The sequence below is a fragment of the Sciurus vulgaris genome, assembly GCF_902686455.1.
Source record: "Sciurus vulgaris genome assembly, chromosome: 17".
Classification (NCBI taxonomy): Eukaryota; Metazoa; Chordata; class Mammalia; order Rodentia; family Sciuridae; genus Sciurus; species Sciurus vulgaris.
In genome coordinates this window covers 51685149-51713055 of record NC_136478.1, presented here as the reverse complement: position 1 = coordinate 51713055, position 27907 = coordinate 51685149, and the positions used below count along the sequence as shown (strand labels likewise).

The 27907-nt window shown below is 44.1% G+C and overlaps 2 protein-coding genes across 3 annotated transcripts in view; one reads left to right on the top strand and one right to left on the bottom strand.

Annotated features, from left to right (window-relative positions):
- The window catches only part of LOC306648337 (cytochrome P450 2A13), a 157620-nt gene that overhangs the window by 17211 nt on the left and 112502 nt on the right, over positions 1–27907 (bottom strand). The window lies entirely within an intron of this gene.
- Positions 7795–23583, top strand: LOC306647689 (cytochrome P450 2G1-like). The gene is made up of 10 exons (XM_079117197.1): positions 7795–8390; positions 8964–9126; positions 10386–10535; positions 11665–11981; positions 12228–12404; positions 13861–14002; positions 15017–15204; positions 15419–15560; positions 16261–16331; positions 23174–23583. Exons 1-10 carry the CDS (start codon positions 8211–8213, stop codon positions 23282–23284), a joined length of 1641 nt encoding a protein of 546 aa, XP_078973323.1. The 5' UTR covers positions 7795–8210; the 3' UTR covers positions 23285–23583.

Here is a 27907-nt window from a genome sequence, read left to right as displayed (position 1 = left end):
AGAGAAGACACAAAGGATCAGAGTTAATATGTTAGTGGAGATATGGGAGAGTCTTCAGGTGGGCTAAGGCATACAGAATCCATTTGTTAAGTGCTAAAACTCAGACCTCTGAGAACAGAAACATGGATGCCTGGTCTCCTCTCTGGTCAATTGGTTCTGGATTCCAACCAGGAGGAAGGCTCTGCTGCCATGTAGGAGATGGTTCCTGAGGTGCAAACCTGTGTGCTAATCCCAGCTCTGCCCCAAGTGGCCTGGGGATGTGACATCTCTGTTCATCTGTAGAATGAGAATGACACACAAAGACATGAAGACCAGTGAGCGCAAAAGTGAAGGGCTCAGCACAGCACTGGCATGAAAGGGACGTTCAGGAATCTCCCTACCACCCATGTTCATCCAGCACCTGATTGACAGTTCATGCTGTAGTCTACTCAGTACCTGCCCCCCAGCTTTGATGCACCCTCAGTTCACCACTCAGTCTCATTTATCAAATCACTGCCCCCACTTACCCTAATTCCTCCCCTGAGATTGCATTTCAAATGGCTAAGGAGCCTGAGTTAAAGAATAGGTTGTTGAATAATAATAATGGCGCCATGCTAACGGCTTTAAATACATCAAATCCGCACAACAAACTTGCAGGGGAGGTACTGTTCTTGGTGCTCTAATTTCACAGAAATGGAAACCAAGGCTCAAAGAAATCATTCAGGATCACACACACCAAGAAAGTAGCAGAGGCAGGACTTGAACCTGGCTCCCCCTCACCTCAGGGCATTCCATAATCTTAGACATGCTCTCAAAGGACCCCACTGGAGGAAGTGAACGTGAGTGTAAAAGGGGCAAAATGGATGAAGACAAGAGAATGACCCCAGGAGCTTGGTATTTGAGGGTAAGTTCACAAGGGAGGCTAGACATTATATAACCCTGAGGCCATGAGAATCTCCTTTGTGGTATCCAGTTCCCAGGACTTTCCATCCAAAGATATTCTGGTTACAGTGGAAACTGAACTTGGGGATCTTCATAACCATGGCCCACAGCCAAGGACAGTTCCTTCTTCCTGGAGCCATGGACATCTGAGAAGTCTTCATCCTCTTCTTGTTTACTATGTGTCTGTCCTGTGGATCCTCACCACCTGCAAACCTGTGAGCACAAGGAGCACAGTGCCCAAAGGCAGGACTCCAGTCTCTCTCTTACACCGATGAGGCCATTGGCTGCATGTCAGCAATGCCTTTTGCCAGTCTCCCCTCTCAGTCTGTCCTTTCATCCCTATACCAACATGTTCCCCTTCTTTCCTCACTCATAGAACTCTTCAATCTGGGCTGACCTCAAGAGTATCCAAAGCATGGCGTCACGTCTCAGCCCATCTTGTAGCAAGGGGTTCCTTTGAGACAGGGAGTGAGTGAGATCTGAGGGGAAGTGATGTGTCCAACCTCCAGATGGTCCTTTCCGATCCCATGCCCCATTGCCCTGTGGGTTGGAAAGCAGACCCAGAAAGTGAAGTAGTGCGCCAAGTTCAGCCATGGAGATCAGGGCAATGTCCCGGGAAATGGTGGAGCTAAAGGTTGAAGAACCCTGGCTAGACTTTGACTGCATATACTGACTGGCACATCTGAGATAAATTTATGTTGATGAAGTCACTGTTTTTTTGAGTCTCTGATGCAAATGGATGCAGCATCCTTTTTATTATGATTTTCTAATTGAAAACTTCCAGCCCAAACTTTATGGGAACCACACACCTCCAGACTCAGAGAAGCCTGCCTCTGGCAGACAAATCTATGCATCCCTAACTGCCCATGTTCCAGTTTCAAAAAGTCATACCCCTCACACTCATTTATTCAAACTTCCTTTCTTTAGTTCATTTATCATCCAGACATTCTTGCACCCATTTACATCCAGACATATAATTAACTCAAACTAGACCTATGTACTCTCTCAATATCAAACATTCCTCTATCTCTGTCCTCCAATCACTCATTCTGCATTCTTTGTACCTCTCTCCCACCATGTATATGTTTAACAACCCATTCACTCTTTCTTCTATCGTTTCAACCTCTCATTTATATATCCATTCACTTATCCTTCCTTCCATCCACCAATACACCCCACTTCCATACCTGTGCATATTCTCATTCATTGGTCCTTCAGTCCATCAACATTTTCCCCATTTGTCTACCCATACAGCTACTCACCTGTCCATCCTCCCATCCATTCATCCTTCTTTCCATCATTTGGTCATTCATCCTTCCATCCAATCCTCAATTTCATATACCTGTACCGGCTTTGATCCTTTTGAACATCCAGCAACAGAGGGGTATATTCCCCAGTATGCATGCTTCCCTCCTTAGGAAATTCCACATTGATTGGCTTGCTTTTCCTACTGACCGACCTGACTTCTCATGGATTCCTGGGGTATATCTTGGCTTTTTGTTGTGAGGAGAGGAGAGGTTGAGGTCTGGTCTCCTTGTTTACCTTTAGAAGCAAAGAGGAAGGTATGGAAGGAATGGTGAGGAGGACCCAGTGTTCACTGCGGAGAATACTCAGCACAAACACTCAGAAATGAGCTTCTACACAGTTCTGGATGACCCATGCAGGGCTTCTCACTATTACTCACCTACCAGTTTTGTTTCAACACACATGCTTGTTAGGATGAACCCTAATTCAACCTGACTGGTGTCCTCATAAGAAGAGGAAATCACACACTAAGAAGAGGAAATTACACACAAAGCAGGGTACATGTGTACAGAGGAAAGATCACGTGAATACATAGAGAAGGTAGCCATCTGCACATTAAGGAGAGAGGCCTCAGAAGAAACCTAGCCTGCTGACTCTTTGATCTGGAACTTCTAGGTTTTTTTTTTTTTTTTTTTTTTTTTTTTGTAGGTGGACACATACCTTTATTTTATTTATTTTTATGTGGTGCTGAGGATCGAACCCAGTGCCTCACATGTGCTAGGTGAGCACTCTACTGCTAAGCCACAACCCCAGCCCTTTGAACTTCTAGTTTTAAGAATGACAATAAAATAAGTTTCTGTTATACCAGCAGAGACTTAGACATAGTCCTAAAAGATTAATGGATTTCCCAAAGTTTCCAGGAACTTCAGAAGGTAAGTTTCTCTGGAAATTGGGTCCTTGAAGATGTAATTAGTTAAGATGAAAATATACCATTGCTAAATATTGTGTTTTTATAACAAGAGGAACAGAATAGACACACAGGAGAAGAGCTTGCCAAGAGGGATGCACAAGGAGAGCACCACGTGAGGATGGGTGCAGAGATTGAACCAAGGAACACCAGGGACCTCAGGCAAAGACCTGGGGTTATGAAGAGGCAAAGAAGGAGCCTCTCCTAGAGTGTTCAGAGACAGCGTGCCCCTGCCGGCACCTTGATTTTGGACTGCTGGTCTCCAGAGCTGCAAAGGAATAAATTTGTATTGGTTTAAATCATCTCATTTGTGGCATTTCATTGAGGCAGGCTTTGTAAGATGACATGGAAATTACGGGGCCAGATCTAAAAAGTCTAAACCACAGGGAAGAAATTCCAAAGGGTATGAAGTGGACTGGGCTCCTTGGGAAGGTCTGCACTTGAGTGTTCCTGGAGATCACCAGATCGGGATTGGGTTGACCCTTTATGGGAAAGTTCACTAAAACTTTTCTCGTCAGGTTGTGGGTGCAACTTTAACTTTAGAGCTCTTGCCCAGTGCGTTCAAAGACTTAAGTTGATTTTAAGTGCTGGGCAGGATTGGCGCGGGGGGGGAGAGAGAGAGAAAGAGAGAGAGAGAGAGAGAGAGAGAGAGAGAGAGAGAGAGAGAGAGAGAGAGAGAGGAAGGAGGAGGAGGAGGAGGAGGAGGAGGAGGAGGAAGAGAGGGGAAAAAAAAGCAAAAAAGCCACTGACTACAAATATTCAGGCAATCTGTTTCAGAAGTAGTATTCACTAAAGCAGGGCTCTGTCTCCAAAATGAATTAATAATCATCTAAAACATTTATTAGCTTTTCTATTAGGACAGTAGAAAGAAATTTTGGAGCAAAAAGAAGAAAAGTCAAGGTGGCAGAGATGGGCTAGGCGCCCCCAGTCCTGCTTCTCCCCTCCAGGCACACGGGACGTTGTGTTTCCCAAGATTGCTCATAGCTGTTAGGACCAAGAACATCAGCCTGTGTCTTCCATGGACAAAACTGCATCTTCTTGGGTTGAGTTCATGTGACTTGGGGCGTTGTTTGTTATAGCAGCTAACTCACTAAGATGGGGGTCCAAGCACATAGCCCTTGGAATTGTACTAAAATCCCTTCTCCTTTCTTCCTCAGTTCACCAGCTCTCTGCATTGCCTCATCCCCACACCATTCACTCACCCCTGTCTCTTTGCTCTTCACCTTTTCTTCCATCAACTGCCTTCCTCACTTGGCTTTCATATATATGCTGCACAACTGCTTCATGGAATTATAAATTGTCTTCTGCTTTTGGAATTATAAGTTATCTTCTGCTTTCAGTGTTTCTTCCCTGAGTCCAAGCACCTCACAACTCCACTATTACTATTTTTCTCTACGATACCCACTCCTTTCTTAGTTTTTCAGGTGAGATTGACTGTGGTCATTCATATGTCAGTCATTTCTTTCATGTTAATTACATATGGACTTTTGAGTATGGCAGTTTATAATGGGTTAATCTAAAAGTAGCCTGAAAAAAAAAAGATTATTTAATTCTCTTGCACATTCTAGACATTCGGTGGTTATCAGCATGAGATCAATATGGTTCTCCATGGGGTTGGGCTCTTCTATTTTATTGCTCTACTGTGTGTTTTCCACTCCCAAGTTCACATCATGGTGCAGGATGACAAATGGCACGCCAGTCATTGATCACACATCCCACCTGTCAGAACAGAGGAGAGGGCCAGGCGTGATGGCGCATGTTCCTAATTCCAGTGATTTGGGAGGCTGAGTCGGGAGATTCCAAGTACAAGGTCAGCTTCAGCAATTTAGTGAGGCCCTGAGTGACTTGGTGAGATCCTGTCTCAAAATAAAAAATAAAAAGGGCTGGGGATGTGGTTCAGTGGTTAAAGCATCCCTGGGTTCGACCCCTGGTACCAAAACGAAGAGAAAAGTGAGGGGTGGGGGAGGGAGAGAGAGGAGAAGTAGAAGGAAAAGGGGTCATGGGGTCAAGGCGTGGACATGGATAGAGACACCAAGCAGATGCCACGTGACCATCCTGCTGTCCCGTTGGCCAGAACCTAGTTATGTTGCCACGTTCACATGTCAGTGAGGCTAGAAAATGTGTATTATTTAACTCTAGGTGGCTCTGTGGCCAGTGACAAACTAGAGTTACTTTTGCCATGGGAGAAGAGATAAGAGATTTTAGGAAACCATGGGTGGTCTCTAATTAGGGTGCACATAGGCTTATTTTTCTAGGGATAAAATTTCTGACTTTTATCAGATTTCCACATATGAAGGAAGAAAAGTGGTAAGAAGCCACTGAAAGAAAGGGGTGGAGATGCTGAGCTGAAACTAGACAGAGACAGAAATGCAAAGAAGTGCCTCTATGAAGGAAGCCATGATAGAGCTTGGTGGAGTGGTCTTGGAACTTCCTGAAATTTTATTCAAAACTTAGTGCATTTTTCTATGAAGGAGGATGTAAAGTTTTCATCAGGTTTTCGTGAGGGTCCACGATCCCTCAAAAAATGGAAAAGAAGCACAATCACATTCTGGCTTCCTGTTGTACAGGTGGGAAACTAAGGCCTTGAGGAAAGGTTCCTGCCCGTTGTCACTGGGTGCCACTGGGTAGGGGCAGTCGGCATTAAAGCCTCGTGTGCACAGGCGTCTTTCACCTCCTGACACTGGAAATGGTCACAGTTGGTCCCACCTACTGCCTCAAGGGTACTGTCCAAGTTTAACACATTCAGTCCTTGAACAACCTGAGGCAGGTATCATAACACTTGTGTAATCTCTGCAGTAATTTAGCTGAGACATTGTGGTGATTTTCCCTGGGCCATGTGACTTTTTAAAAAAATTTATCATCACTTTTATTTTCTTGGTAGGAAACTAAGAAATTTCATGAACTAAGAAATCCACCGTGTCATACATAACATGATCAAAGGTTTTAAATAGAATTCATATCTTAACTCTCATTTCCCACCTTTCATTAATAAGAAAATCTACCTCTTTTAAGGAGGTGAAAAAATTATCCTATATTAACCATACTGAAAATAAACCTCATTAATTTAAGACTGCTTCTCTCTAACCTCCTTTCTTTCAGTAAGTAGGATTTCAGAGCATGAAAGTTGATGGGTTTTGTATGGCTTTACAGTTCCTTAAAATAACCAAAATAAATTTTCAACCTGGAAAACATAGTAACTAATTCTACTTTATGAGTTTTATACTGTGGCACAGTATATGGTTTCAGGAGTAAAATAAGGAAGTAGAACTCCACATAACACTTGAAACTCTGCATTACAACTTTTATGGGCACAAAGTTCTGTGAGTTTTACACAAGTTAGTCAATCCTCTTCATTACCTCAAGGACAAGCAGGCCCTCTTACAAACAAGCAGCACCTACAAATGGCTCTCAGGATAAAGGTGATCACACTTTGAACAGTAACATGGATAATATGGTGATGTGATTGCACACCACTATGCAATGAAACCTCTTCCTTCAGGGTTACTTTTCAGAACACAACAGCTTTTCAAAAAAGCCTGAATCTTCTATGTATGGCTCATCTCCTGGTAAAAGTCAGAGCATCTCACTAGCCCTGGGATGTGATCCACAGCCAGCTGGCAGCCCCTTGTGATCCACTAATTTGTACAGGTGAGAGGGAAAAGGAGAGAGAGAGAGAGAGAGAGAGAGAGAGAGAGAGAGAGAGAGAGAGAGAGAGAGATCTCAGTTTTGGACTGTGTGGTGCCGACCAATTTTTTCAGATAAGAAAGTTGATGTGGCCTCTGATGGAGATGACAAATGACCACTGGCCATCTACAGGGTCAGTTCACATAGGCAGCAGCCAAAGAAGGCCACATTGAAGGCTGACTCACCCTCTCTGGAATGCCATGATCCATGCCCCCCCTGTTGTTCTGGTGTGCAGAGAAAAGCAAGAAGTGTGCAGGTCACAGAGGTTGTAAGTGTGACAAGTGGCCAAGCTGGGCAGTGACCCAGAGTCTTGGCCAGGTTCCAGAGTGGGCTTTCTAGGGGCTGCTGGGGGGCCCCGGGCTACAGCCCCTCCTGCTGGAAGACCTGTTGCCTTGTCCTTAATCACTGATGCGCAGGTGCTTGGCACAGTGCTTGGTCCTTGGAAACTCTGTGCAGCATTTGTGTGTGTGATTTTTTTGGTGTGTGGTGCTGGGAATTGAACCCAGGACCTTGTGCATGCGAGGCAAGCACTCTACCAACTGAGCTATATCCCCAGTCCTCTGTTCAGTATTTGTGATCTTCATGTGACCCAGTCTGTGAAGGCAGGAAAGAGGTGCAAGGAACTGGGAAGCAGGAACCTAATGAATGTGATTGACTTTGGTACAAAGAAACTCCAGGGTCACACGAAGAGGAACTGGGTATGCCGGGATTTGAAGTTAGAAATGTCTGAGTCTTACACACACACACACACACACCAGCAGCAAAGATAAATCAGTGCAAGCAGCCTTGGATTGTTATTATTTAATATTATCCTGAGTACAAAAGACTTGTTGAAAAATATACTTTCAACTGATTTACTTTTCTTACTACTCGAAATTTTCATCTTTATTAAAAAAAAGTTGGCTTCACCCCTAACCAAAGGATGAACAGAGGAGCCATCTCTGTTTTTGATGAAAACTTTCTAAAATGGTCTGGTTACCCGACTTGACAGATGGGGAAACTGAGGCCCAGAGGTCGGATGACTCGCCTAGTGAAGAAAAGATGGAGCTCAAATGAACACAAGCCCTCTGAACCTAAACTCAGTAACCTAAACAGATACCTGGCAACCTTCCACAACCCACAGGGAATGTTGGACCAGGGGAAAATGGAGGGACTGGAATTATAAAGAAAGGGGAAGGGCCCCTGTAGATCTCCTGGGTGAATTTGATCCACTTTTATCGAGGTGGGAGATTACAGGTTATGTAAATCCTCCCCTCAGTGATGCAGTCTCTTTCCTGATGGTATCCATACCCAGAAAACCCGAATCTCAGGGTGATCAGATTTCAGTACAAGCTGATCTCTCAGGACCTATTTAGGTAGGACTGGGGCCCAGGACACCACCCGACCAGGCACCATGGAGCTGGGAGGGGGCTTCACCATCTTTCTAGCACTCTTCTTGTCTTGCCGGCTCGTCCTCTTTGCTTGGAAACGAATCAACAAGTGGGGAAAGCTCCCCCCAGGCCCCACACCAATACCTTTCCTGGGGAACCTGCTCCAAGTCAGCTCTAATGCCACTTTTCAGTCTCTCATGAAGGTGAGTTTGTCTGCCTCCTCTCCTGGGGCTAGAAGTGATTAATCTTGATGTCAGATACACATAGACCCTTAGGACTTCTAAACACAGGCTCTGAGAGACACGGAGAACCTGAGGATTCTGAAATTCCAGAATCCTAAAATCTTGGAAGCATGAAGTCCAGGTGCATTGGAATGAAACTCTCATGATCTCAGGACTTTGGGATCTTATATCCTTGAACACAAGGACTCTTGTACTTAGATTACACTAGCGCTTTGAGACTGCACCAGAAATCTCAGGCTTCTAGCAATTCAGCATTTCAGAGAAAGAAAAATGAATCTCAGAGTTCACGTGATCCAGGTCCATCATTTTACAGATAAGGAAACTGGTGTTTCAGAGTCGAGGGTGGTTCGTGCCCAGGGTCCCAGGAGTGAAGATTTCCATGCCTTTTCCCCAATAGTCCTTCCAAATCCAGGTCTTATTTTGATCTGTTGTTCCCACATTTGAATGCCTCTGAATTCTCCCTCCCCTAAAATCCTCGGCTGGTCTCTATGTGCTCTAATCCACCCTTTCTCTGGTATCTCACTTCACTCCCAGCTCCAGAAGAAGTACGGCCCCATGTACACTGTGTACCTGGGTCCCCGGCCAGTAGTTGTTTTGTGTGGGCATGAGCTGGTGAAGGAGGCTCTGGTGGACCGAGCAGATGAGTTCAGCGGCCGTGGAGAAATGGCTACATTACAACGAAACTTTCATGGTCATGGTAGGTAACAATCACCCCAACCACCAGAAACGATAACAATTTGCAATGGTATGTTCCAGGTGCTGTGATAAGTACTCTACAGGAATTATTGCATTGACTCCTTTCAGAAAACTATTAATATTACACTAATTTTGCAAAAGAAAAGGCAAGTTGAGAAAGATTAGGCACTGTCCCACAAGAAGTGGTGGAATCACTTTGCTTTGAACTCAAGACATCTGATTCTAAAGTGATCACTTACTATGTTATTTCTGTTATTACATTTAATGAATTAGTGAGTGATGATCTTCTGTGTACCAGCTGAAGCCTTCATAGCTATTTCTTATCTTCATATACATACGCGTACCTGGCACATACATCTCTGACCCTTCAACTGAGGAGGATTCCTTTCTAGTGATACCCACATACCTACTATAGACGTTGATTCGAAGCAGGCTCATTCTTTCCATTTTTCATCTCTCTTTCTCTCTCTGCCTTTTCTTCCTTCTATCCTTTGCTCGATAAATCTACGAAAGCATATTCGTTATTCTTTATATACAAACATCTTTCCATTATATTCTGTATACATCTATCAACTAATTATCCATCCGTTTATTAATCCTTCCATCATTTGTTTATCTGTTAATCTTTCTGACTACCTTCAAACCTTTACCCATCCATCTCAAACCATCCACACATTAACGCTTCACCTAGCCACTCACTCTCCTTCATTACTCTATCCCTCAGTCATCCCAGTCATAAACTCTTCCTTCCATTGATAAATCAACCCAAAAATGTCATTAGACAATTCACCAATCTGGTAATTTCTAAATAAATCTTGCTACATGGTAACTCCTTTTGTCTAGGAATATTGATGTACAAGTGTGAGCTTCTGTGTATACCTATGTGTAGATCAAGAGAATCCATGTGGTGCACAGAAAATAGAACTAGTATTCTAATTCCCGGGTACTGTAATTGGCATTATACCCTACCGCCTCCACCTTCCTCTGCACTCATTGCATTATTTACCCAGTTCCAGATTTTGGTCCTATAGGAAACTCTCCTTTATCTCCCCTGATCGTTCCTAGCCTGATTCCCTTTTCCTCCACCTCAGTCTGGATTGCTTTTGAGGGTACTGAAGGAGGGGAATCTTAGTCTCCCCATTGAGCCTGCAAGGTTGAGAGTGGCTTCTTCAAGAGTAAAGAACTTTTATAATCCACTCCATCCTTGTCTAGCACAGGGAGGGGAAGGGAGGGAGGAGCCTCATATTCAGATCCTGGCAGGTATCGCTCTGTCCAATGGAGAACGATGGAAGATTCTCCGACGCTTTTCTCTGACTATCCTGCGGGACTTTGGGATGGGAAAGCGGAACATTGAGGAGCGGATCCAGGAGGAGGCTGGCTACCTACTGGAGGCATTCCAGAAGACCAAGGGTGTGGGGGTCACAGGGGAGGGCTGCCAGGCGACTGGGTGGTTATGGAGAGCTTAGTCATGAGAAGATGGGCTTCAGTGGGAAGAAGAGCTGAAACGGAAGAGGATGGAGGATATCACGGATGTGCTGAGATGTCCAGCCATGTTGCACGGTAAAAAGTAACAGAGACCATTTGTCTAGAAACTTTCATCTCTGGCTCTCACTGTACCTGTGAGTCCATGATCTTATAGGTAGGTTATGATGATACATGAGTTTGTGTATTTTTCTGGAGGCAGGACCAAATTTCATTATGTTTATACATTTTTATTGTGGTGAATAACATCAAACTTACCATCCTCACCATTTTTAATTGTACGATTCAGTAGGGTTAGGTATGTTCAGATTGTCGGAAAAGATATCTGTAAAAATTTTTTCATCTTGCAAATCTGAAACTCTTTACCTATTTCATTATTCTTTTCAATGAGTCCAGTTACCAATGAAAAATAGGGTCTAAAACCCATGAAATCTAGAGAGAAAAGACACAGAGGCTGAGAAATATGTAAAAAAAAAAAACAGATAAGAACTAGAAATAGAGATAAATTTCTATAAATCAGAGAGTTTTTCATCTGGATTCTGTGGATAATTTATAGGATCTTTATAAACACTTTGAAAGGCCATGTACCCTCAGAAGTTATTTGTCAAAATGTGCTTTTGTGAATATGTACATTGTTCTGGAACAAGTGCTCCCAAATCTACGTTGTTGACGTGCATCCCATTTTACAGATGGTGCACCTGAGGACTTGAGGAGGATTTCCTCAATAGCCTAAGGGGAATCAGTGAACTAGCAGAGCCCAGGCAGTCTTCTTCTTTTATCCTTTTGTTATTTTCAGTGCTGGGACTCGTGCCTGCTAGGGAAGCACTCTACCACTACGCTACACTTCCAGTCCTTCTCTTTTAAATATGGCCCTTACCACCACTTTCCCCCCAAATCTGTGACTCTTATCTGCAAATGCATTTAAGCAACAATAGCAAAGAAATAATTAAGCCCCACCAGCATTTCTTGAGTGCTAACTACATGTCGAGCACTGTGTTAAGCATTTTACATGGATCTTAACATGGAATCTTCGTGAAAAAAGGAGGTGGTTATTAAGCCAGTTTGCAGATTGAGAAATCAAGACTCAAACATAAAAATGAGCTGATTCACACATACTATGAAGCAGTTGATCCAGGACCCAGGTTTACCAATGAATGGTCCACAGCCCAGATTACTAATGATCACCTCCGACGTAGACAATGTCCATCACCAGGTGCCCCCATTGATCCCACCTTCTTCCTGAGCCGCACTGTCTCCAACATCATCAGTTCGGTCATCTTTGGAAGCCGCTTCGACTATGAGGACAGGGTGTTCCTAAACCTGCTGCGGATGATCAATGAGAGCTTCGTAGAGCTAAGCAGCCCCTGGACACAGGTGCCTACTGGTCACTTCTCCGTCCATCCCCCCAGCCTCAGTTCCATAAGCACTTGCCTCTCCCTCACTTAATCTTCCACAGCCCTGGAAGCCAGCTATCAATATGCCCAAATCTCCAGGAAGCCAAAGGCCACACCCAATTCCCAGACCCAGCACTGCATTTTGCCCAGTTCCCCAATTCTAGACACAGTCAGCCTGGTGACCGGTATCCAGCCCTGGAAAATCCTCTTTGCCTGTTCCCTGCAGCTCTATGACATGTACTCAGGAATCATGCAGTATTTTCCAGGAAGACACAACTGCATCTATTACATGTTGGAGGAGATTAAGGACTTCCTTGCTTCCAGAGTCAAGATCAACGAAGCATCCCTGGACCCCCAACATCCCCGAGACTTCATCGACTGCTTCCTCATCAAGATTCACCAGGTGCTCGCTCCCCTGCCCCAGTCCTCTTCCCTCACCTCCTTCTGGTACCTGCAACTTTAAGCCCATCGGCAGAGGTTGGGGAAAAGTGGGTAATACTACTTCACATGCTTCGTTTTTATCTATAGATGGGATACAGAAACTGAAAGTAGAAACTCTCACAACCTCTAAACTTCCTTAAGTTGATGAAATAAAATTTACTTATTTTTATTGACATGCATTACTTGTATATATTAGTGGTTGAGCATTAGTCTGATATTTCCATGCATCATCCCGTGGCAGGCACTGATCAAATTCAGCCCCCCTTTTCCACCCTCCGCTTTCCAGTCTCTAGCAATGACAGTTCTTCCTTCTGGTTGACTTTTTAAGCTTGTACATGGGAGAGAGACATGTGGTACTTGTCTTTCTGTGCCTGGCTAATTTCACTTAAGATAATGAACCTCTGGTTTTATCCATTTTGCTGCATATGGAAGGATTTTCTTCTTCCTTGTGACGACTAACTCCCCATTGTATGTGGATATGCCACTTTTCTCTATCACAAATAAGCTTCAAATCTAGAAATTTCGGTAACAAACTGAAAATCTTACATTTTTCCAATCATATATGCCAGAGACTTAACAGTTGTAGAAAAGTGGAGATAGTCTTCAGAGTTTTAGATTTTGGGAAATTTAGAAGCTTAGATTTTTTTTTTTTTACACTTGACCTTAATCTTTAAAAAGTTTGAAGCCTCAGAGATGTAAGAATTTATAGGCTTAATATGTTTGTATAATTGATTCCTAGAATTTTAGACATTTAGAAGTTTCTGTTCTTATCTTATAGAACCTCGGCACTTGGATATGCAGATGCTAACACACAACAAGGTGGGGAGGGGAAGAATGGAAGTTCAGTGGATTCCACAAGGGGGATGAAGGGAAGCAGGGATGGACAGGCAAAGGAAAGGCAGTGGAATGGATGTGACATCACTCTCCTATGTTCACATATGAATACACAACCAGTGAAACTCCACATCGTGTACACTCACAAGAATGGGATCCTAATTAGAAAAAGTTATACTCCCAGTATGGATAATATGTCAAAATATACTCTGTTGTCATGCATATCTAAAAAGAACAATTAGAAAAAGTAAATAAGAAACAAAAAGAACCTTAGCACTTGGTAGTTTAAAGTTATAAACTCTAATGTCTCCAAACCTTCAAATCTTACAAGACACTGCTTCCTTCTCCTGCTCTCCTTCTCTGTCCACTCCAACCACAGTGGTCTCTGCCCTGTTCTTCCTCTAACACACCAGGGCTCAGGGACTCAGCTCCTGCCTCAGGACCTTTGCTCCGGTTGTTCCCTCTTCCAGACTTGACTTACCCATCTATTGCCTTTTCACAAATGCCTATGCTGCTCACATGGAGAAAATAAGAAAATAAAGACTTAAGAGGGCAATTCTGTTTATTATCCTCCTCACTTTCAGGATAAAAATAATCCACACACAGAATACAACCTCAAGAATTTGGTCCTTACCGCAGTCAACCTCTTCTTTGCGGGCACAGAACCAGTGAGCTCCACACTCCGCCATGGATTTTTGCTGTTAATGAAGTATCCTGAAGTGGAAGGTGAGTGTTCACCCTATATAGCCCATCCTGCCTGGCACCTCCTAGTCCTAACAGGAAGGAAGGCATAATCTTGAAAATTTAGGATCCCACTGTCTTAGACTCTTCACCCTGCAGAACACCAGGACATGGAATCTAGAAATCTCTGGCTTGGGAGGCCACGGATGCAACCTTCGGCTTGGCCCCTGTATTTGCTTTCTACGACTTAGTAGCTTAAAACAACACACATTTGTTACCTTACAGTACCAGAGTTCGGAAGTTCAGATAGGTTTGATCAGGCTGAAATCAAAGTGGAGCCTTTTTGAGCCTTTACAGCCTCCGTCCTTGTATTTCTGGGTTCGTGGCTCTTTCTTGCTTCTTCAAAGCCAGCAGTGCAGCATTGCAAATCTCTCCTTGCTTCCTCAGCTGCCACACCCCCTTTCTCAACTCAAAGAGCCTCATTTAATGGCATCTGCAGCACCCCTTTTGTCTTTTTGTTACCCTATTACGTAACTTTCACAGGTTCCAGGGATTAGGAGGTGGATGTCTTGGATGACCACTGTTGAGCCGAAAGCATTGCCAAAATCAAATAGAATCCATCTCCACGGAGTTACAATCTGGTCTGGTTGGTAATTCTAGTAATGAGAGATTTGTTTCTCACTTGAAAAAAAAAAAAACTCTTCAACTTGGACACTCTTCCTAGTAAGGCAGTTAGAACCAAGCCAAAGTCTTTTTTATTTTTTTGTCAAAACTCTGTGTGTGGAAGCCCAGCTGGAAGCAGGACATTGGCCTGCTCCTCGGTCTTCCCTGGCTCATTGGTATTTCCAAGTACAGATCAGATGGTCCAGCTGGCATTCTGGGCTGGGGGCACGTGCCTCCCAGTGTCTGACGGGTGTCTGGTGAGCACCCCTGATGCGTCAGTGCCAGGTGTGAAGGATGTCCTTCACCAGCTCACGTGCTGGAGAGTCTTAACTTCATGGCGTCTGCAAACAGAAGCCTCTCCTGCCCTTCCCTATCTTGTTCTCTGCCTTCTTCTAGCCAAGGTCCATGAAGAGATCATCCAGGTGATTGGACCCCACCGGACTCCACGTGTGGAAGACAGGGCCAAGATGCCCTACACAGACGCCGTCATTCATGAGATACAAAGACTGACAGACATCGCACCCATAGGTGTCCCCCACAACGTCACCCAGGACACTCATTTCCAAGGCTACTTTCTGCCCAAGGTTTGGTCGCTCTCTGTTTCTCCTTCATCCTCCGTGGTGCCCTTCTCTCCTCCTGGTCCTTGCTTCCACGTGGTAACCAGGCTGGCTCCACTTAGCTTCTGAGGTCACATGAGGTCTGGTGGGTCCAGGCTAGTATGGCTGCAGACTCTCTTCCTGGTTGTCCACCCCACTGCCCAACACTGATTTCTTCTCATTGCCCCCATCTTCACCCCAGGGCACAGATGTGTTTCCTATACTTGGCTCAGTCCTGAAAGACCCCAAATACTTCCGCTACCCAGATGCCTTCTATCCCCAACATTTCCTGGATGAACAGGGATGCTTCAAGAAGAATGAGGCCTTTGTGGCTTTCTCCTTTGGTAGGTTTCAATGCTAGGGGTTCCCCCAGGTAAATTCTAGAACCTTCTTTTGAAGCCCAAGTCAGAACAAGAAGCTGAGGACTATGTCCTGCAACTCTAAAGTTCTACAATCCCTGAGTCAGGGGCTGTTAAAACCACTGGCTCTCATGTTTAGGAAAAAGTTAGAGCAGAGTAGCACTAAACAAGAGATCAGCAAAATTTTCCTATTATGAACTGAATACAAAATAGTTTAGGTTTTTCCAGCTCTGTGATCCTTGTCTGAACTCCTCACCCCTGCCACTGTACTATGGAAGTGACCATCAACCACACTGAAATGAATGAGCATGCGTGTGAGCCCATGAAATTTTATTAATGGACACTGAAATTTGAATTTCACAAGTTTGAAAAACCTTTGAGGAACTGAAATGGTCAGAAGTTTGAAACCCATGGGTCCTTTAGAACCTTTCCATCTTGGAATCGATGGAATCTGAGGCACCAGAGAAGTAGCTGCCCCATGTTGAGCCCCTCCAAGAGGCAGGTCCTAGCTGAGCATGGACAGTAGGAGCCTGGTGAATCTTGCTAATGACCCTATAAAGTGGAGACAGTCATGACTCTACTGATGAGGCAGCTGAGGCCCAGTGGGCGGTCAGGCCAGATGCCCCGCAAGCTCTGAGTACCTAGCAAATGTGACCTCACCTCCCACCCTATTCTGTGCCGGCAGGAAAACGCATCTGCCTGGGGGAGTCCCTGGCCCGCATGGAACTCTTCCTCTACTTCACCTCCATCCTTCAGAACTTCTCCTTGGTTTTTCAAGATGGCGGCCTAGAGGGTGGCTGCATTACGTGTTGCTCCAGAAGTCAGGATTCAAGAGAGGAGATATTGAGACGCTTGGGACCAACTCAAAGTAGCCGGGTGACTCTCACCCCCTGGGGGGGCATCCCGGATGGGACGGGGGTCCCGGAACGCAGGAAACTTTGTGAAGTAGAACTGCCGGCGAGACACCCCTCCCCCCGCTGGAGCGCCGTAGAGGAGGCCGCTCGGCACAGCGCTGGGACTCGGAGCAGCCACTGGGGCTCCGGCGGCTGCCCGGGGGAGGAGTGGCGGGGAGAACTGTGTGGACTCAGGACACCGGGGCCTGCCCTGAGGAGGAGGAGAGGAGCGTGGCCACTTGGATTCGGAGAGACTGCACCAGAGCTGCAGGCGGTTGCCAGAGAAGGGGCTGCGTGGCGAGCTGTTTGGACCCTGACCACTTCTGAACCCCGGGGCCTGCCCGGAGGAGTAGGAGAAGGAGGAGAAGGAGCGCGGCGGGTCCTTTGGACTCGCAGTGACTGCATTAGCGCTCCAGGCGGCTGCTCAGAGGAGAAGGCGAGTGGTGAGTTGTTTGGACTTAAAGTGACAGCTCCTGAACACAGGGGGGCTGCCTGGAGGAGAAGCGTGGTGGGACGCTTGGTCTTGAGGGGCCACACCAGAGCTCTGGGCGGTGCCCAGAGGACCCGTGCAGCGGGTCACGTGGATTCAGAGCCACTCAGAGGGACTGCTCCTGAACACCCGGGGGGTTATCTGGAGAAGGAGGAGGAACGGGGAGGGTCACTTCGACTCGGAGTGATTGATTGCCCCGGGCTACGGGTGGTTGGTGGGAGGAGGAGGCACGAAGTGAGTTTCTTGGACTCCTAGTGACCGCACCGGCATACTGGGCAGCTGTCTGGAGGAAGAGGCCTGTGGCGGGTCTCTGGGACTCAGAGCGATTGTTCGGGGCCACAGGTGGCTGCTCAGAGGAGGGGCCACGCAGCCAGGCGATTAGGTGCAGAACAGGGTCCCAGGATCTAGGAGGCTTCTGGGTGGAAGAGCCGCACAGAGACAGGCTTAGGGCGGAGCGAAGGTTCCAGGCCTATGGGCAAATTCTCTGAGGAGGGGCAGCCTAAGGAGATTCATCTGCGAAGGGTGAGGCTCCCAGGCCCAGGAGGTAGGGCCGGGCCCCTGGGAACTTTGCAGAGGAAGGCAGCCCAGCCCAGGCAGTAGCTGTAAATTGAGGGGAACCTCTAGGAGGAAACTGACCAGCGAGACCTCCCCACTGGGTGAGTCTTCCCTGCCTGGTGAGGTTTCCCCACAAGGACGGTAAAACCAGAGACACAGGCCCAAACAGGCCTTGCCTCAGCCCACAGCCTAGGTCCCCTTTGGATGACCATTGGTCAACAAGTGGAGGCACCTCTGCCCACTAGCAGGGAATATACCCCACCTGAAGGCCACCACTCCTAGAGAGGCAGCTTCCTTGTGGAGCACCGCATTATCAACCTCCTCCAAGACTTCAGCCTACTGAAGGCTAAGAGGGGATATATATATAGAAATCTTCAGGGTCATTGTAAATCAACAGAGGAAATCTGCAATATCTCAGCGGTCCACTGATATCTGAACAACATGAGAAAACAAGGAAAGAAAATGCTGCAAACAAATCTAGATGTTACATCAATAAAACCCAATGACAGCATGGCAGAAGAAATGACAGAAAAGGAGTTCAGAATGTACATAATTAAAATGATCAGAGAAGCAAACGAGGAGATGAAAGAGCAAATGCAAGCATTGAATGATGAGATGAAAGAGCAAATGCAAGCATTGATTGATCGCACCAATCGACAGTTAAAAGAGCAAATACAGGAAGCAAAAGATCATTTCAATAAAGAGTTAGAGATATTGAGAAAAAACCAAACAGAAATCCTTGACATGAAGGAAACAATAAACCAAATTAAGAACTCCATAGAAAGCATATCCAATAGGATAGAACACCTGGAAGACAGAACCTCAGACATTGAAGACAAAATATTTAACCTTGAAAACAAAGCTGAACAAACAGAGAAGATGGTAAGAAATCATGAACAGAATCTACAAGAACTATGGGATATCATGAAAAGGCCAAATTTAAGAATTATTGGGATTGAGGAAGGCCTTGAGAAACAAGCCAAAGGAATGAACAACCTATTCAATGAAATAATATCAGAAAATTTCCCAAATCTGAAGAATGAAATGGAAAATCAAGTTCAAGAGGCTTACAGGACTCCAAATACACAAAATTACAACAGACCCACACCAAGGCACATTATAATGAAAATACCTAACATACAAAATAAAGACAGAATTTTAAAGGCTGTGAGAGAAAAGAACCAAATTACATTCAGGGGGAAACCAATACGCATATCAGCAGATTTTTCAATCCAGACCCTAAAAGCTAGAAGGTCCTGGAACAACATTTTTCAAGCCCTGAAAGAAAATGGATGCCAACCAAGAATCTTATACCCAGCAAAACTTACCTTCAAATTTGACGATGAAATAAAATCCTTCCATGATAAACAAAAGCTAAAAGAATTTACAAAAAGAAAGCCAGCATTACAGAACATTCTCAACAAAATATTCCATGAGGAAGAGATGAAAAACAAAGAAGCAAATCAGCAAAGGGAGGAATTATCCTAAAGGAATTGTCAAATAAAGGAGGAAACAAGTTGTGTCAAACAAATAAATAAACAAAATTTTAAAAATGAACCAAATGACCGGGAAACCAAATCATTTCTCTATAATAACCCTGAATGTTAATGGCCTGAATTCATCAATCAAAAGACATAGACTGGCAGACTGGATTAAAAAGAAAGATCCAACAATATGTTGCCTGCAAGAGACTCATCTCATAGAAAAAGATACCCATAGATTAAAGGTGAAAGGATGGGGAAAAACATACCATGCACATGGACTCAGCAAAAAAGGTGGAGTATCCATCCTCATTTCCGATAATGTGGACTTCAAGCCAAAGTTAGTCAGAAGGGATAAAGAAGGTCATTTCATACTGCTTAAGGGAAGCATAAATCAGCAAGATATAACAATCATAAACATCTATGCCCCAAACAGTGGCTCATCCATGTATGTCAAACAAATCCTTCTCAATTTCAGAAACCAAATAGACCACAACACAATAATACTAGGTGATTTTAACACGCCGCTCTCACCACTGGACAGATCTTCCAGACAAAAATTGAGCAAAGAAACCATAGATCTCAACAACACAATCAATAATTTAGACTTAACGGACATTTATAGAATATTCCATCCAACCAAGAGTGAATACACTTTCTTCTCAGCAGCACATGGATCCTTCTCTAAAATAGACCATATATTATGCCACAAAGCTAATGTTAGCAAATACAAGAAGATAGAGACACTAGCATGTATTCTATCAGATCATAATGGATTGAAGTTAGAAATAAATGAAAGAGTAAAACACAGAAACTATTCCAACATCTGGAGATTAAACAATATGCTATTATATGATGAATGGATAACAGAAGATATTAGGAAGGAAATTAAAAAATTCTTAGAGGTAAATGAGAACAAAGAAACATCATATCAAAATCTTTGGGACACTATGAAAGCAGTACTTAGAGGGAAATTTATTTCATGGAGCGCATTTAATAAAAGAAGTAAAACTCAACAAATAAACAACCTAACACTACAGCTCAAAGCCTTAGAAAAAGAAGAACAGAACAGCACCAAAAGTAGTAGAAGACAGGAAATAGTTAAACTCAGAGCTGAAATCAATGAAATTGAAACAAAAGAAACAATACAAAAAATTGACAAAATAAATAGTTGGTTCTTCGAAAAAATTAACAAAATTGATAAACCTTTAGCCACACTAACAAAGAGAAGACGAGAGAAAACCCAAATCACTAAAATTCGGAATGAACAAGGAAATATCACAACAGACAGGATGGAAATACAAAACATAATTAGAAGCTATTTTGAAAATCTATACTCCAACAAAATAGAAAATTTCGAAGACATCAACAGGTTTCTAGAGACATATGAATTGCCTAAACTGAATGAGGAGGACATAAACAATTTAAATAGACCAATTTCAAGTACTAAAATAGAAGAAGTCATCAAAAGCCTACCAACAAAGAAAAGTCCGGGACCAGATGGGTTCTCAGCCGAGTTCTACAAAACCTTTAAGGAAGAGCTCATTCCAATACTTCTCAAAGTATTCCATAAAATAGAAGAGGAGGGAACCCTCCCAAACTCATTCTATGAAGCCAATATCACACTGATACCTAAACCAGACAGAGACTCATCAAGGAAAGAAAATTTCAGACCAATATCCTTAATGAACATCGACGCAAAAATTCTCAACAAAATTTTAGCAAATCGCATACAAAAACATATTAAAAAGATAGTGCACCATGATCAAGTGGGTTTCATCCCAGGGATGCAAGGTTGGTTCAACATCAGGAAATCAATAAACGTAATTCACCATATTAATAGACTTAAAGTCAAGAATCACATGATTATTTCAATAGATGCAGAAAAAGCATTTGATAAAATACAGCACCCCTTCATGCTCAAAACACTAGAAAAAATAGGGATAGTGGGAACATTCCTTAATATTGTAAAGGCCATTTATGCTAAGCCCATGGCTAATATCATTCTAAATGGTGAAAAACTGAAAGCATTCCCCCTAAAAACTGGAACAAGGCAGGGATGCCCTCTTTCACCACTTCTATTCAACATCGTTCTTGAGACTCTGGCCAGAGCAATTAGACAAACCAAAGAAATTAAAGGGATACGAATTGGAAAAGAAGAACTCAAACTATCCCTGTTCGCTGATGACATGATTATATATTTAGAGGAACCTGGAAATTCCACCAGAAAACTCTTAGAACTCATAAGTGATTTCAGTAAAGTAGCAGGTTACAAGATCAATGCCCATAAATCCAACGCATTTTTATACATAAGTGATGAATCTTCAGAAAGAGAAATTAGGAAAACTACCCCATTCACAATAGCCTCGAAAAAAATAAAATACTTGGGAATCAATCTCACAAAAGAGGTGAAAGACCTCTACAATGAGAACTATACAACACTAAAGAAAGAAATTAAAGAACACCTTAGAAGATGGAAAGATCTTCCATGTTCTTGGATAGGAAGAATTAATATTGTCAAAATGGCCATACTACCTAAAGTGCTATACAAATTCAATGCAATTCCAATTAAAATCCCAATGACGTACCTTACAGAAATAGAGCAGGCAATTATGAAATTCATCTGGAAGAATAAGAAACCCAGAATAGCTAAAGCAATCCTTAGCAGGAAGAGTGAAACAGGGGGTATTGCAATACCAGATCTTCAACTCTACTACAAAGCAATAGTAACAAAAACGGCATGGTATTGGTACCAAAATAGAAAGGTAGATCAATGGTACAGAATAGAGGACACGGACACAAACCCAAATAAATACAATTTTCTCATACTAGACAAAGGGGCCAAAAATATGCAATGGAGAAAAGATAGCCTCTTCAACAAATGGTGCTGGGAGAATTGGAAATCCATATGCAACAGAATGAAACTAAACCCATATCTCTCACCATGCACGAAACTAAACTCAAAATGGATTAAGGACCTCGGAATCAGACCAGAGACCCTGCAGATTATAGAAGAAAAAGTAGGTCCAAATCTTCACCTTGTTGGTCTAGGATCAGACTTCCTTAACAGGACTCCCATAGCACAAGAAATAAAAGCTAGAATCAACCACTGGGATAGATTCAAACTAAAAAGCTTTCTCTCAGCAAAGGAAACTATCAGCAATGCGAAGAAAGAGCCTACAGAGTGGGAGAATATCTTTGCCAATCATACTTCAGATAGAGCACTAATCTCCAGAATCTATAAAGAACTCAAAAAACTCTACTCCAAGAATTCAAAGAGTCCAGTCAACAAATGGGCTAAGGAAACGAATAGACACTTCACAGAAGAAGATCTACAAGCAATCAACAAACATATGGAAAAATGTTCAACATCTCTAGTAATAAGAGAAATGCAAATCAAAACCACCCTAAGATTCCATCTCACCCCAATTAGAATGGCGATTATCAAGAATACGAGCAACAACAGGTGTTGGCGAGGATGTGGGGAGAAAGGTACACTCATACACTGCTGGTGGGGCTGCAAATTAGTGCAGCCACTATGGAAAGCAGTGTGGAGATTCCTTAGAAAACTTGGAATGGAACCACCATTTGACCCAGCTATCCCACTCCTTGGCCTATACCCAAAGGACTTAAAATCTGCATACTACAGAAATACAGCCACATCAATGTTCATAGCTGCTCAATTCACAATAGCCAGACTGTGGAACCAACCTAGATGCCCTTCGATTGATGAGTGGATAAAGAAACTGTGGTATATATGTACTATGGAATATTACTCAGCCATAAAGAATGATAAAATTATGACATTTGCAGGCAAATGGATGAAATTGGAGAATATCATGCTAAGTGAGATAAGCCAATCTCAAAAAGCCAAAGGACGAATGATATCGCTAATAAGTGGAGGATGACACATAATGGGGGGAGGGAAGGGTTAGAGTTAGGGTTAGGGAGGGGGGCAAGTATGGAGGAAGGAACTACTGTATAGAGGGTAAAGAGGGGTGGGAGGGGTGGGGGGAAGGGAAAAAATAACAGAATGAATCAAACAACATTGCTCTATGTAAATTTATGATTACACAAATGGTATGCCTTTACGCCATGTACAAACAGAGAAACAACATGTATCCCATTTGTTTACAATAAAAAAAAAACAACAAAAAAAAAAAAAAAAAAAAAAAAAAGAACTTCTCCTTACGTCCGCTGGTCCCTCCTGCGGACATCGACACCACTCACCGGTTCTCAGGCTTTGGCAACATCCCCCCGATTTACAAGCTCTGCCTCGTGGCCCGCTGAGCGCCCCCTGCCGGCAAGGAAAGAAGGGTCAGAGAACTGAGCTCTTGCTCCTGGACACACCCGCCCCCTCATTTCTCCAAACTCTCCCAACCTAAAAAGAAGTCACTCTCACTACAGTGACGGGACCACAGGTCAGAGGAGGCCATCTGAAAGCACACAGCCGTGTCTTTGCTTTTAGAAAAGCAATGAACTGCCCGACATTTGGCACAAGCCCATGGGTGTACGTTCTCTCAGTTCCCTCTGCCTTGTTTCCGGCTGCACCAAACTTCTGTGGATTCTGTCTTTTTTGTTGTCCCCTTGCCTGGACTCCCACACTGATCATAATGTAGTCCACAATCCTTTCCTGTTCCTACTTTCATCTTCACCCCCCACCCCAATAAAGTCAATACAGAGCTCAAGACTTGCATAGAGCAAATTTATTGTTCATGGTGTGGAACATGTAAGGTTCAGAACACAACCTGAGCTTTTGGACTTCCTCACCCCCACTCATCCTCTCTACCACCAGGGGCTTCCGGCTGGTTGGACCACCACACATGGCACTCAAGTGCCAGGCGTCTTGAGGGGCATTACTCTCCCCACAGTAAACTCTTCCCTGTCCTCGTTCACTTGGTTGCTCTCGTCAAATACCCGATTCTGCACACTCCCCATTCCGTTTTGCAGATAGCTCAGTTGCTCACAGCCTCTATTATTCCATTTCCAAACTCCTGATGAAAACTTCCCTCATATTTTATTTATTCAACTAAAATGTATCAAACATCTAACATGTACACCCTTCACGTACCTCGAATCTGTCAGTGAAAACTAACCCACAAAACTCTCGCCTTCATGGAGCTTAGGTTCTAGTGGAAAAGGTCCACAATGAAGCAAAACTTTGACAACTGTAAATGGCGAAGGCTGCTAAGTGCTGGAGCATGAGCTCACAAAATCAATGAGAATTCCAGAAAAACAGAACCTAAGAAGGGAAACGGGAGAAAATGAGGCTCTGACAGAACCATCCAGCAGGGGGCGTTGCATCCCATTCACCCCACAGCCAAGACTAAAGACCTTTGCTGTCCCTATGGACAACTTCTTGTTGGTGTCTGTGTTTCTGTGTCACATCCTCCAAGTTTGAAGTTGGAGGCAGGAGAATTCAATTAGCCACATTTTGAAGACTTGGGGCACAGGATGTGGTGAGGAGGAGCAAATGGTTCTTTGAGTTGTGAGGGGAGGCAAGGACTTGCCTTTGATCTCGGGTATCATAATAGATGTGCTTGCAAAACCACAAGTTTTGAGATTAGTTATATAATAAATGCTAAATACGCTTCTGCACATTATGTGGATGGGGTCCCCTGGGAAGCAGAGGATCAGTTCCTGGCAGGTGCATCATTTTGTGGGTGTGGGGGGGGGGCAGGGGGACGTCATGCATGTGAAGGAAAAAGAGGAAGAAGAATGGTTCAGGAACAGTCTCCAGCCTAGGATGCAGATGTGACCATAGTGGAAAGGAATGAAGAGGAGGCAGATGGGGCAGGGAGGGAGCCAGACCACCTTGCAGAGAGAGTGGACTCCCCGCTTGTCTCACGTACTGCCATGAGGGGTGTCTAGGATTGGGCAGAACAGGCTGCACCCTGCATCTTGGCTTCCCCTCAGTTCTGTCCGGGCTGCCTCGGGAGAACCCAGACCTGCTCCAGGCAGAGTGGGTCCTGATGGTGCTGTAGCTGGGAGCTGTCTGCTCACAGTGCTGCTTGCTGCTGAATGGCGAGTTCTTCTTCCTCTGCTCACTGCTGCTGCTGCTGCCACTTCCTCCTCCTCCTCTTCACTGTTCTCTCCTCCCCTCCTCCTCCTTCTTCTCCTCCTCTTCCTCCTCTTCTTCTTGTTCTCTTTCTCCTCCTCCTCCTTCTCCTCCTGCTTCTTTCTTTTTTTTTTTTTGGTGCTGAGGATTGAACCCCCCAAGGGTACTCTGCCACTGAGCTACATTCCAAGGCGCCCCCCCATTTAAAAAATGTTCTTTCATTCAATAGTTTTTTTAAAAAATTGTCTTTTTGGTGCCGGAGATTGAAACCAGAGGCCTCATACATTCTAGGCAAGTGCTCTACCATTGAGATACACCCCCAGGCCCCCAGGCCTTTTAATTTTTATTTTCAGCCATGCTCTGGCTCACTTGCTTAGGGCCTTGCTAAGTTGCTGAGGCTTTCCTCAAATGTGTGATTCTCCTCCTGCCTCAGGCTTGGAGTCACTGGGATCACAGGTGTGCACCAACCCTCCCAGCAAATGGCAAGTTCTTGAATGAAGCTCCGAATGGTGCATCTCCACATCTGTGGCAGACACAGACATACAAAGGCACTCCTTCTAAGCCTCACGCACCTTCCCCATAGCACTTCAGAGCGATAAAGATGCTTGTCAAATTCACAGCACCATGCTCATCAAACTGTAGGCCTAGTCCCTGACCACAAGGACATCACAGTCCAGGAGTCAGTTTCTTGGATGAGGGACATTCAGTAAGAAGTGCATTGAATCTAACAAAGAGAAAAAGCGAATTTCTATAACAGCAGTAAGAGAGAGGCAGAAGGAAACCCCGTGGATAATGCGGATGATTTTACAAGTTGATTGCTGAACATCGGCTTCCTCTGGCTGCTGACAGGATCTCAGAGACCACAGAGGGGCAGTGCCGCCCTCAGGAGGGCCTCCACACCCCTGAGTCCCTCTTCACAGGCTCGGGAGACCTGGAGGTTCTGCCGCTGGAGCGCGTGCAGGGCTCCCGCGCTCCCGTCCTCGGCACCCTCACGTCAGAGGTCAGCACTCAAGGCTGCCACCTGCTTCCCCGTGAGTCGGGTTGGGCCCTTCTGTTGAAGTTCTGTAAATTAAAAAAGGTGACACGCTGTGGTTTCATATTTGACTCTTTGATCATGAAGGACCGGACTTTTGTGTGTTTGCTTCTGTGCTGCCTTTGAACTTCGATAGCTTGGGGATTGAACTCCTGGTCCACGTGCCTCCTCTACCTTCAGGACACCTCTCATCCACTTAAGTTGTTTCACTGTTAGGAAAGTAACCTCATTTTTGTTTGTGGTGGGTACCAGGGACTGAACCCAGAGGCCCTCACTCACTGAGTCACACCCCCAGCCCTTTTTATATTTTATTTTGAGACAGGGTCTCACTAAGTTGCTGAGGCTGGCTTTGAACTCGAGATCTTCCTGCCTCAGCCTCCTGAGCTGCTGGGATAACAGGTGCTTGCTTAGCTAGTAATCTCCGTTCTGATGGTGCTGAACATGATTCCCCCTCCTGCTCTTGCTCTTGCTCTTGAATTTTCATGCTTTTAAAAGAGTTCTTCTGAAGTAAAGTGATTTCTGGTTTTTCTTTTTTAATGAGCTGTCTCTAGTTTTAGAAAGGCTTCTTCTTTTGTGCATATGTTCATCCGACCATTCCAACAGGACATAGAAGTGTCAAGATTATGAGGACCGAGGATGTTCTTTCCAACAATACTTGAATACAGGAATTCAATACAAGATAAATCATGTGCATGCTCGACAACAGAGGTGTGGTGGATCCTACTCAGTGGGTTATGCTGATCATTGAAAAATAAAAATCCAAATTCACCCACGTTATGTTGCATGTATACAGTTAAAATAGTGGTAATAAATAAAAAGTTACATTTTAATTTCTGCTCAAATACATATTACAAAACTGTCTTCTGGACATTCCTGCGCAAACATGATCAATGACTCCATCTTTCTTACAAGTCACTAAATAATTAATTGGTATTATTGTTTCAAAAAGAAAAAAAGTTAGACTCCTTGAAAGACATGAAAAATAATGCTTTAACAGTCTCTTTCATTTACTGTAAATACAGATTGAGACAAAACCAGGTGTCACTGGCACAGATTTCTTCATTCTCTCCACTGGGTTCTGGGGGGTGGTGGGTGAGTGTCTGAAGGGACGCAGGTCCCTCCCTTTGCTGGAGAGGGTACCAAGCGGGAGGAGGACCACCTCCCTGCTCGCCAGGAGCAAGCTGCCAAGAGTTCTCTTTAGCCACAGAAGTAAATGGCCTTAATGACCTCTCCTTCCCAGTGTTGGGGGAAGAGGGGGCCCTACAGCCAGGACCTCTTTCCCTGGCTCTGCGTGTCCCTCCTGATAACGCCTCATTACAGAGGGAAAAGGAGTACCAGCAACGTATTTGGTGGGACTTGGGAACTTTTAAATTCTATTTAATTTTAATCTTTTAATTGAAATACTGATACTTGATTCATTTTTTAAGACAAGTACTTGAGACAACTTTGATATGAGAATTTAATTTTTCTGTGGTAAATTTTATTACATCTAAATGCAGATCAAGGCTCTCATGAAGGTTGAGTATCTAGGTCAAGGTACCCTAAACATGTAAAATACTCACCAGATTTAGAAAATATACGATGAAGAAGGGATGTAAAATCTCAATAATAAGAAAACATTATTGCTTTTTAAACTGGCAAAGAACTGCTCCAAACACTCTTCATCAAAGAATATGTATAAGTGGCAAATAAGTGTAGGAAAAGATGCCGAACATCTTTATACCTGATGAAAATATGAATTTAAACCACAAAGAAATACCCGTACATATTATAAAGTCTAAAATAAAACAAAAATAGCAACTGCTGGCTAGGATACAGAGTA

Excerpts from the sequence above, each read along its gene's own strand:
- LOC306647689 (XM_079117197.1), top strand. The coding sequence starts at position 8,211 with ATGGAGCTGGGAGGGGGCTTCACCATCTTTCTAGCACTCTTCTTGTCT. Across the intron at positions 11,982-12,227 it reads TAAGCAGCCCCTGGACACAG|CTCTATGACATGTACTCAGG; the intron begins GTGCCTACTGGT and ends TGTTCCCTGCAG. Across the intron at positions 14,003-15,016 it reads GAAGTATCCTGAAGTGGAAG|CCAAGGTCCATGAAGAGATC; the intron begins GTGAGTGTTCAC and ends GCCTTCTTCTAG.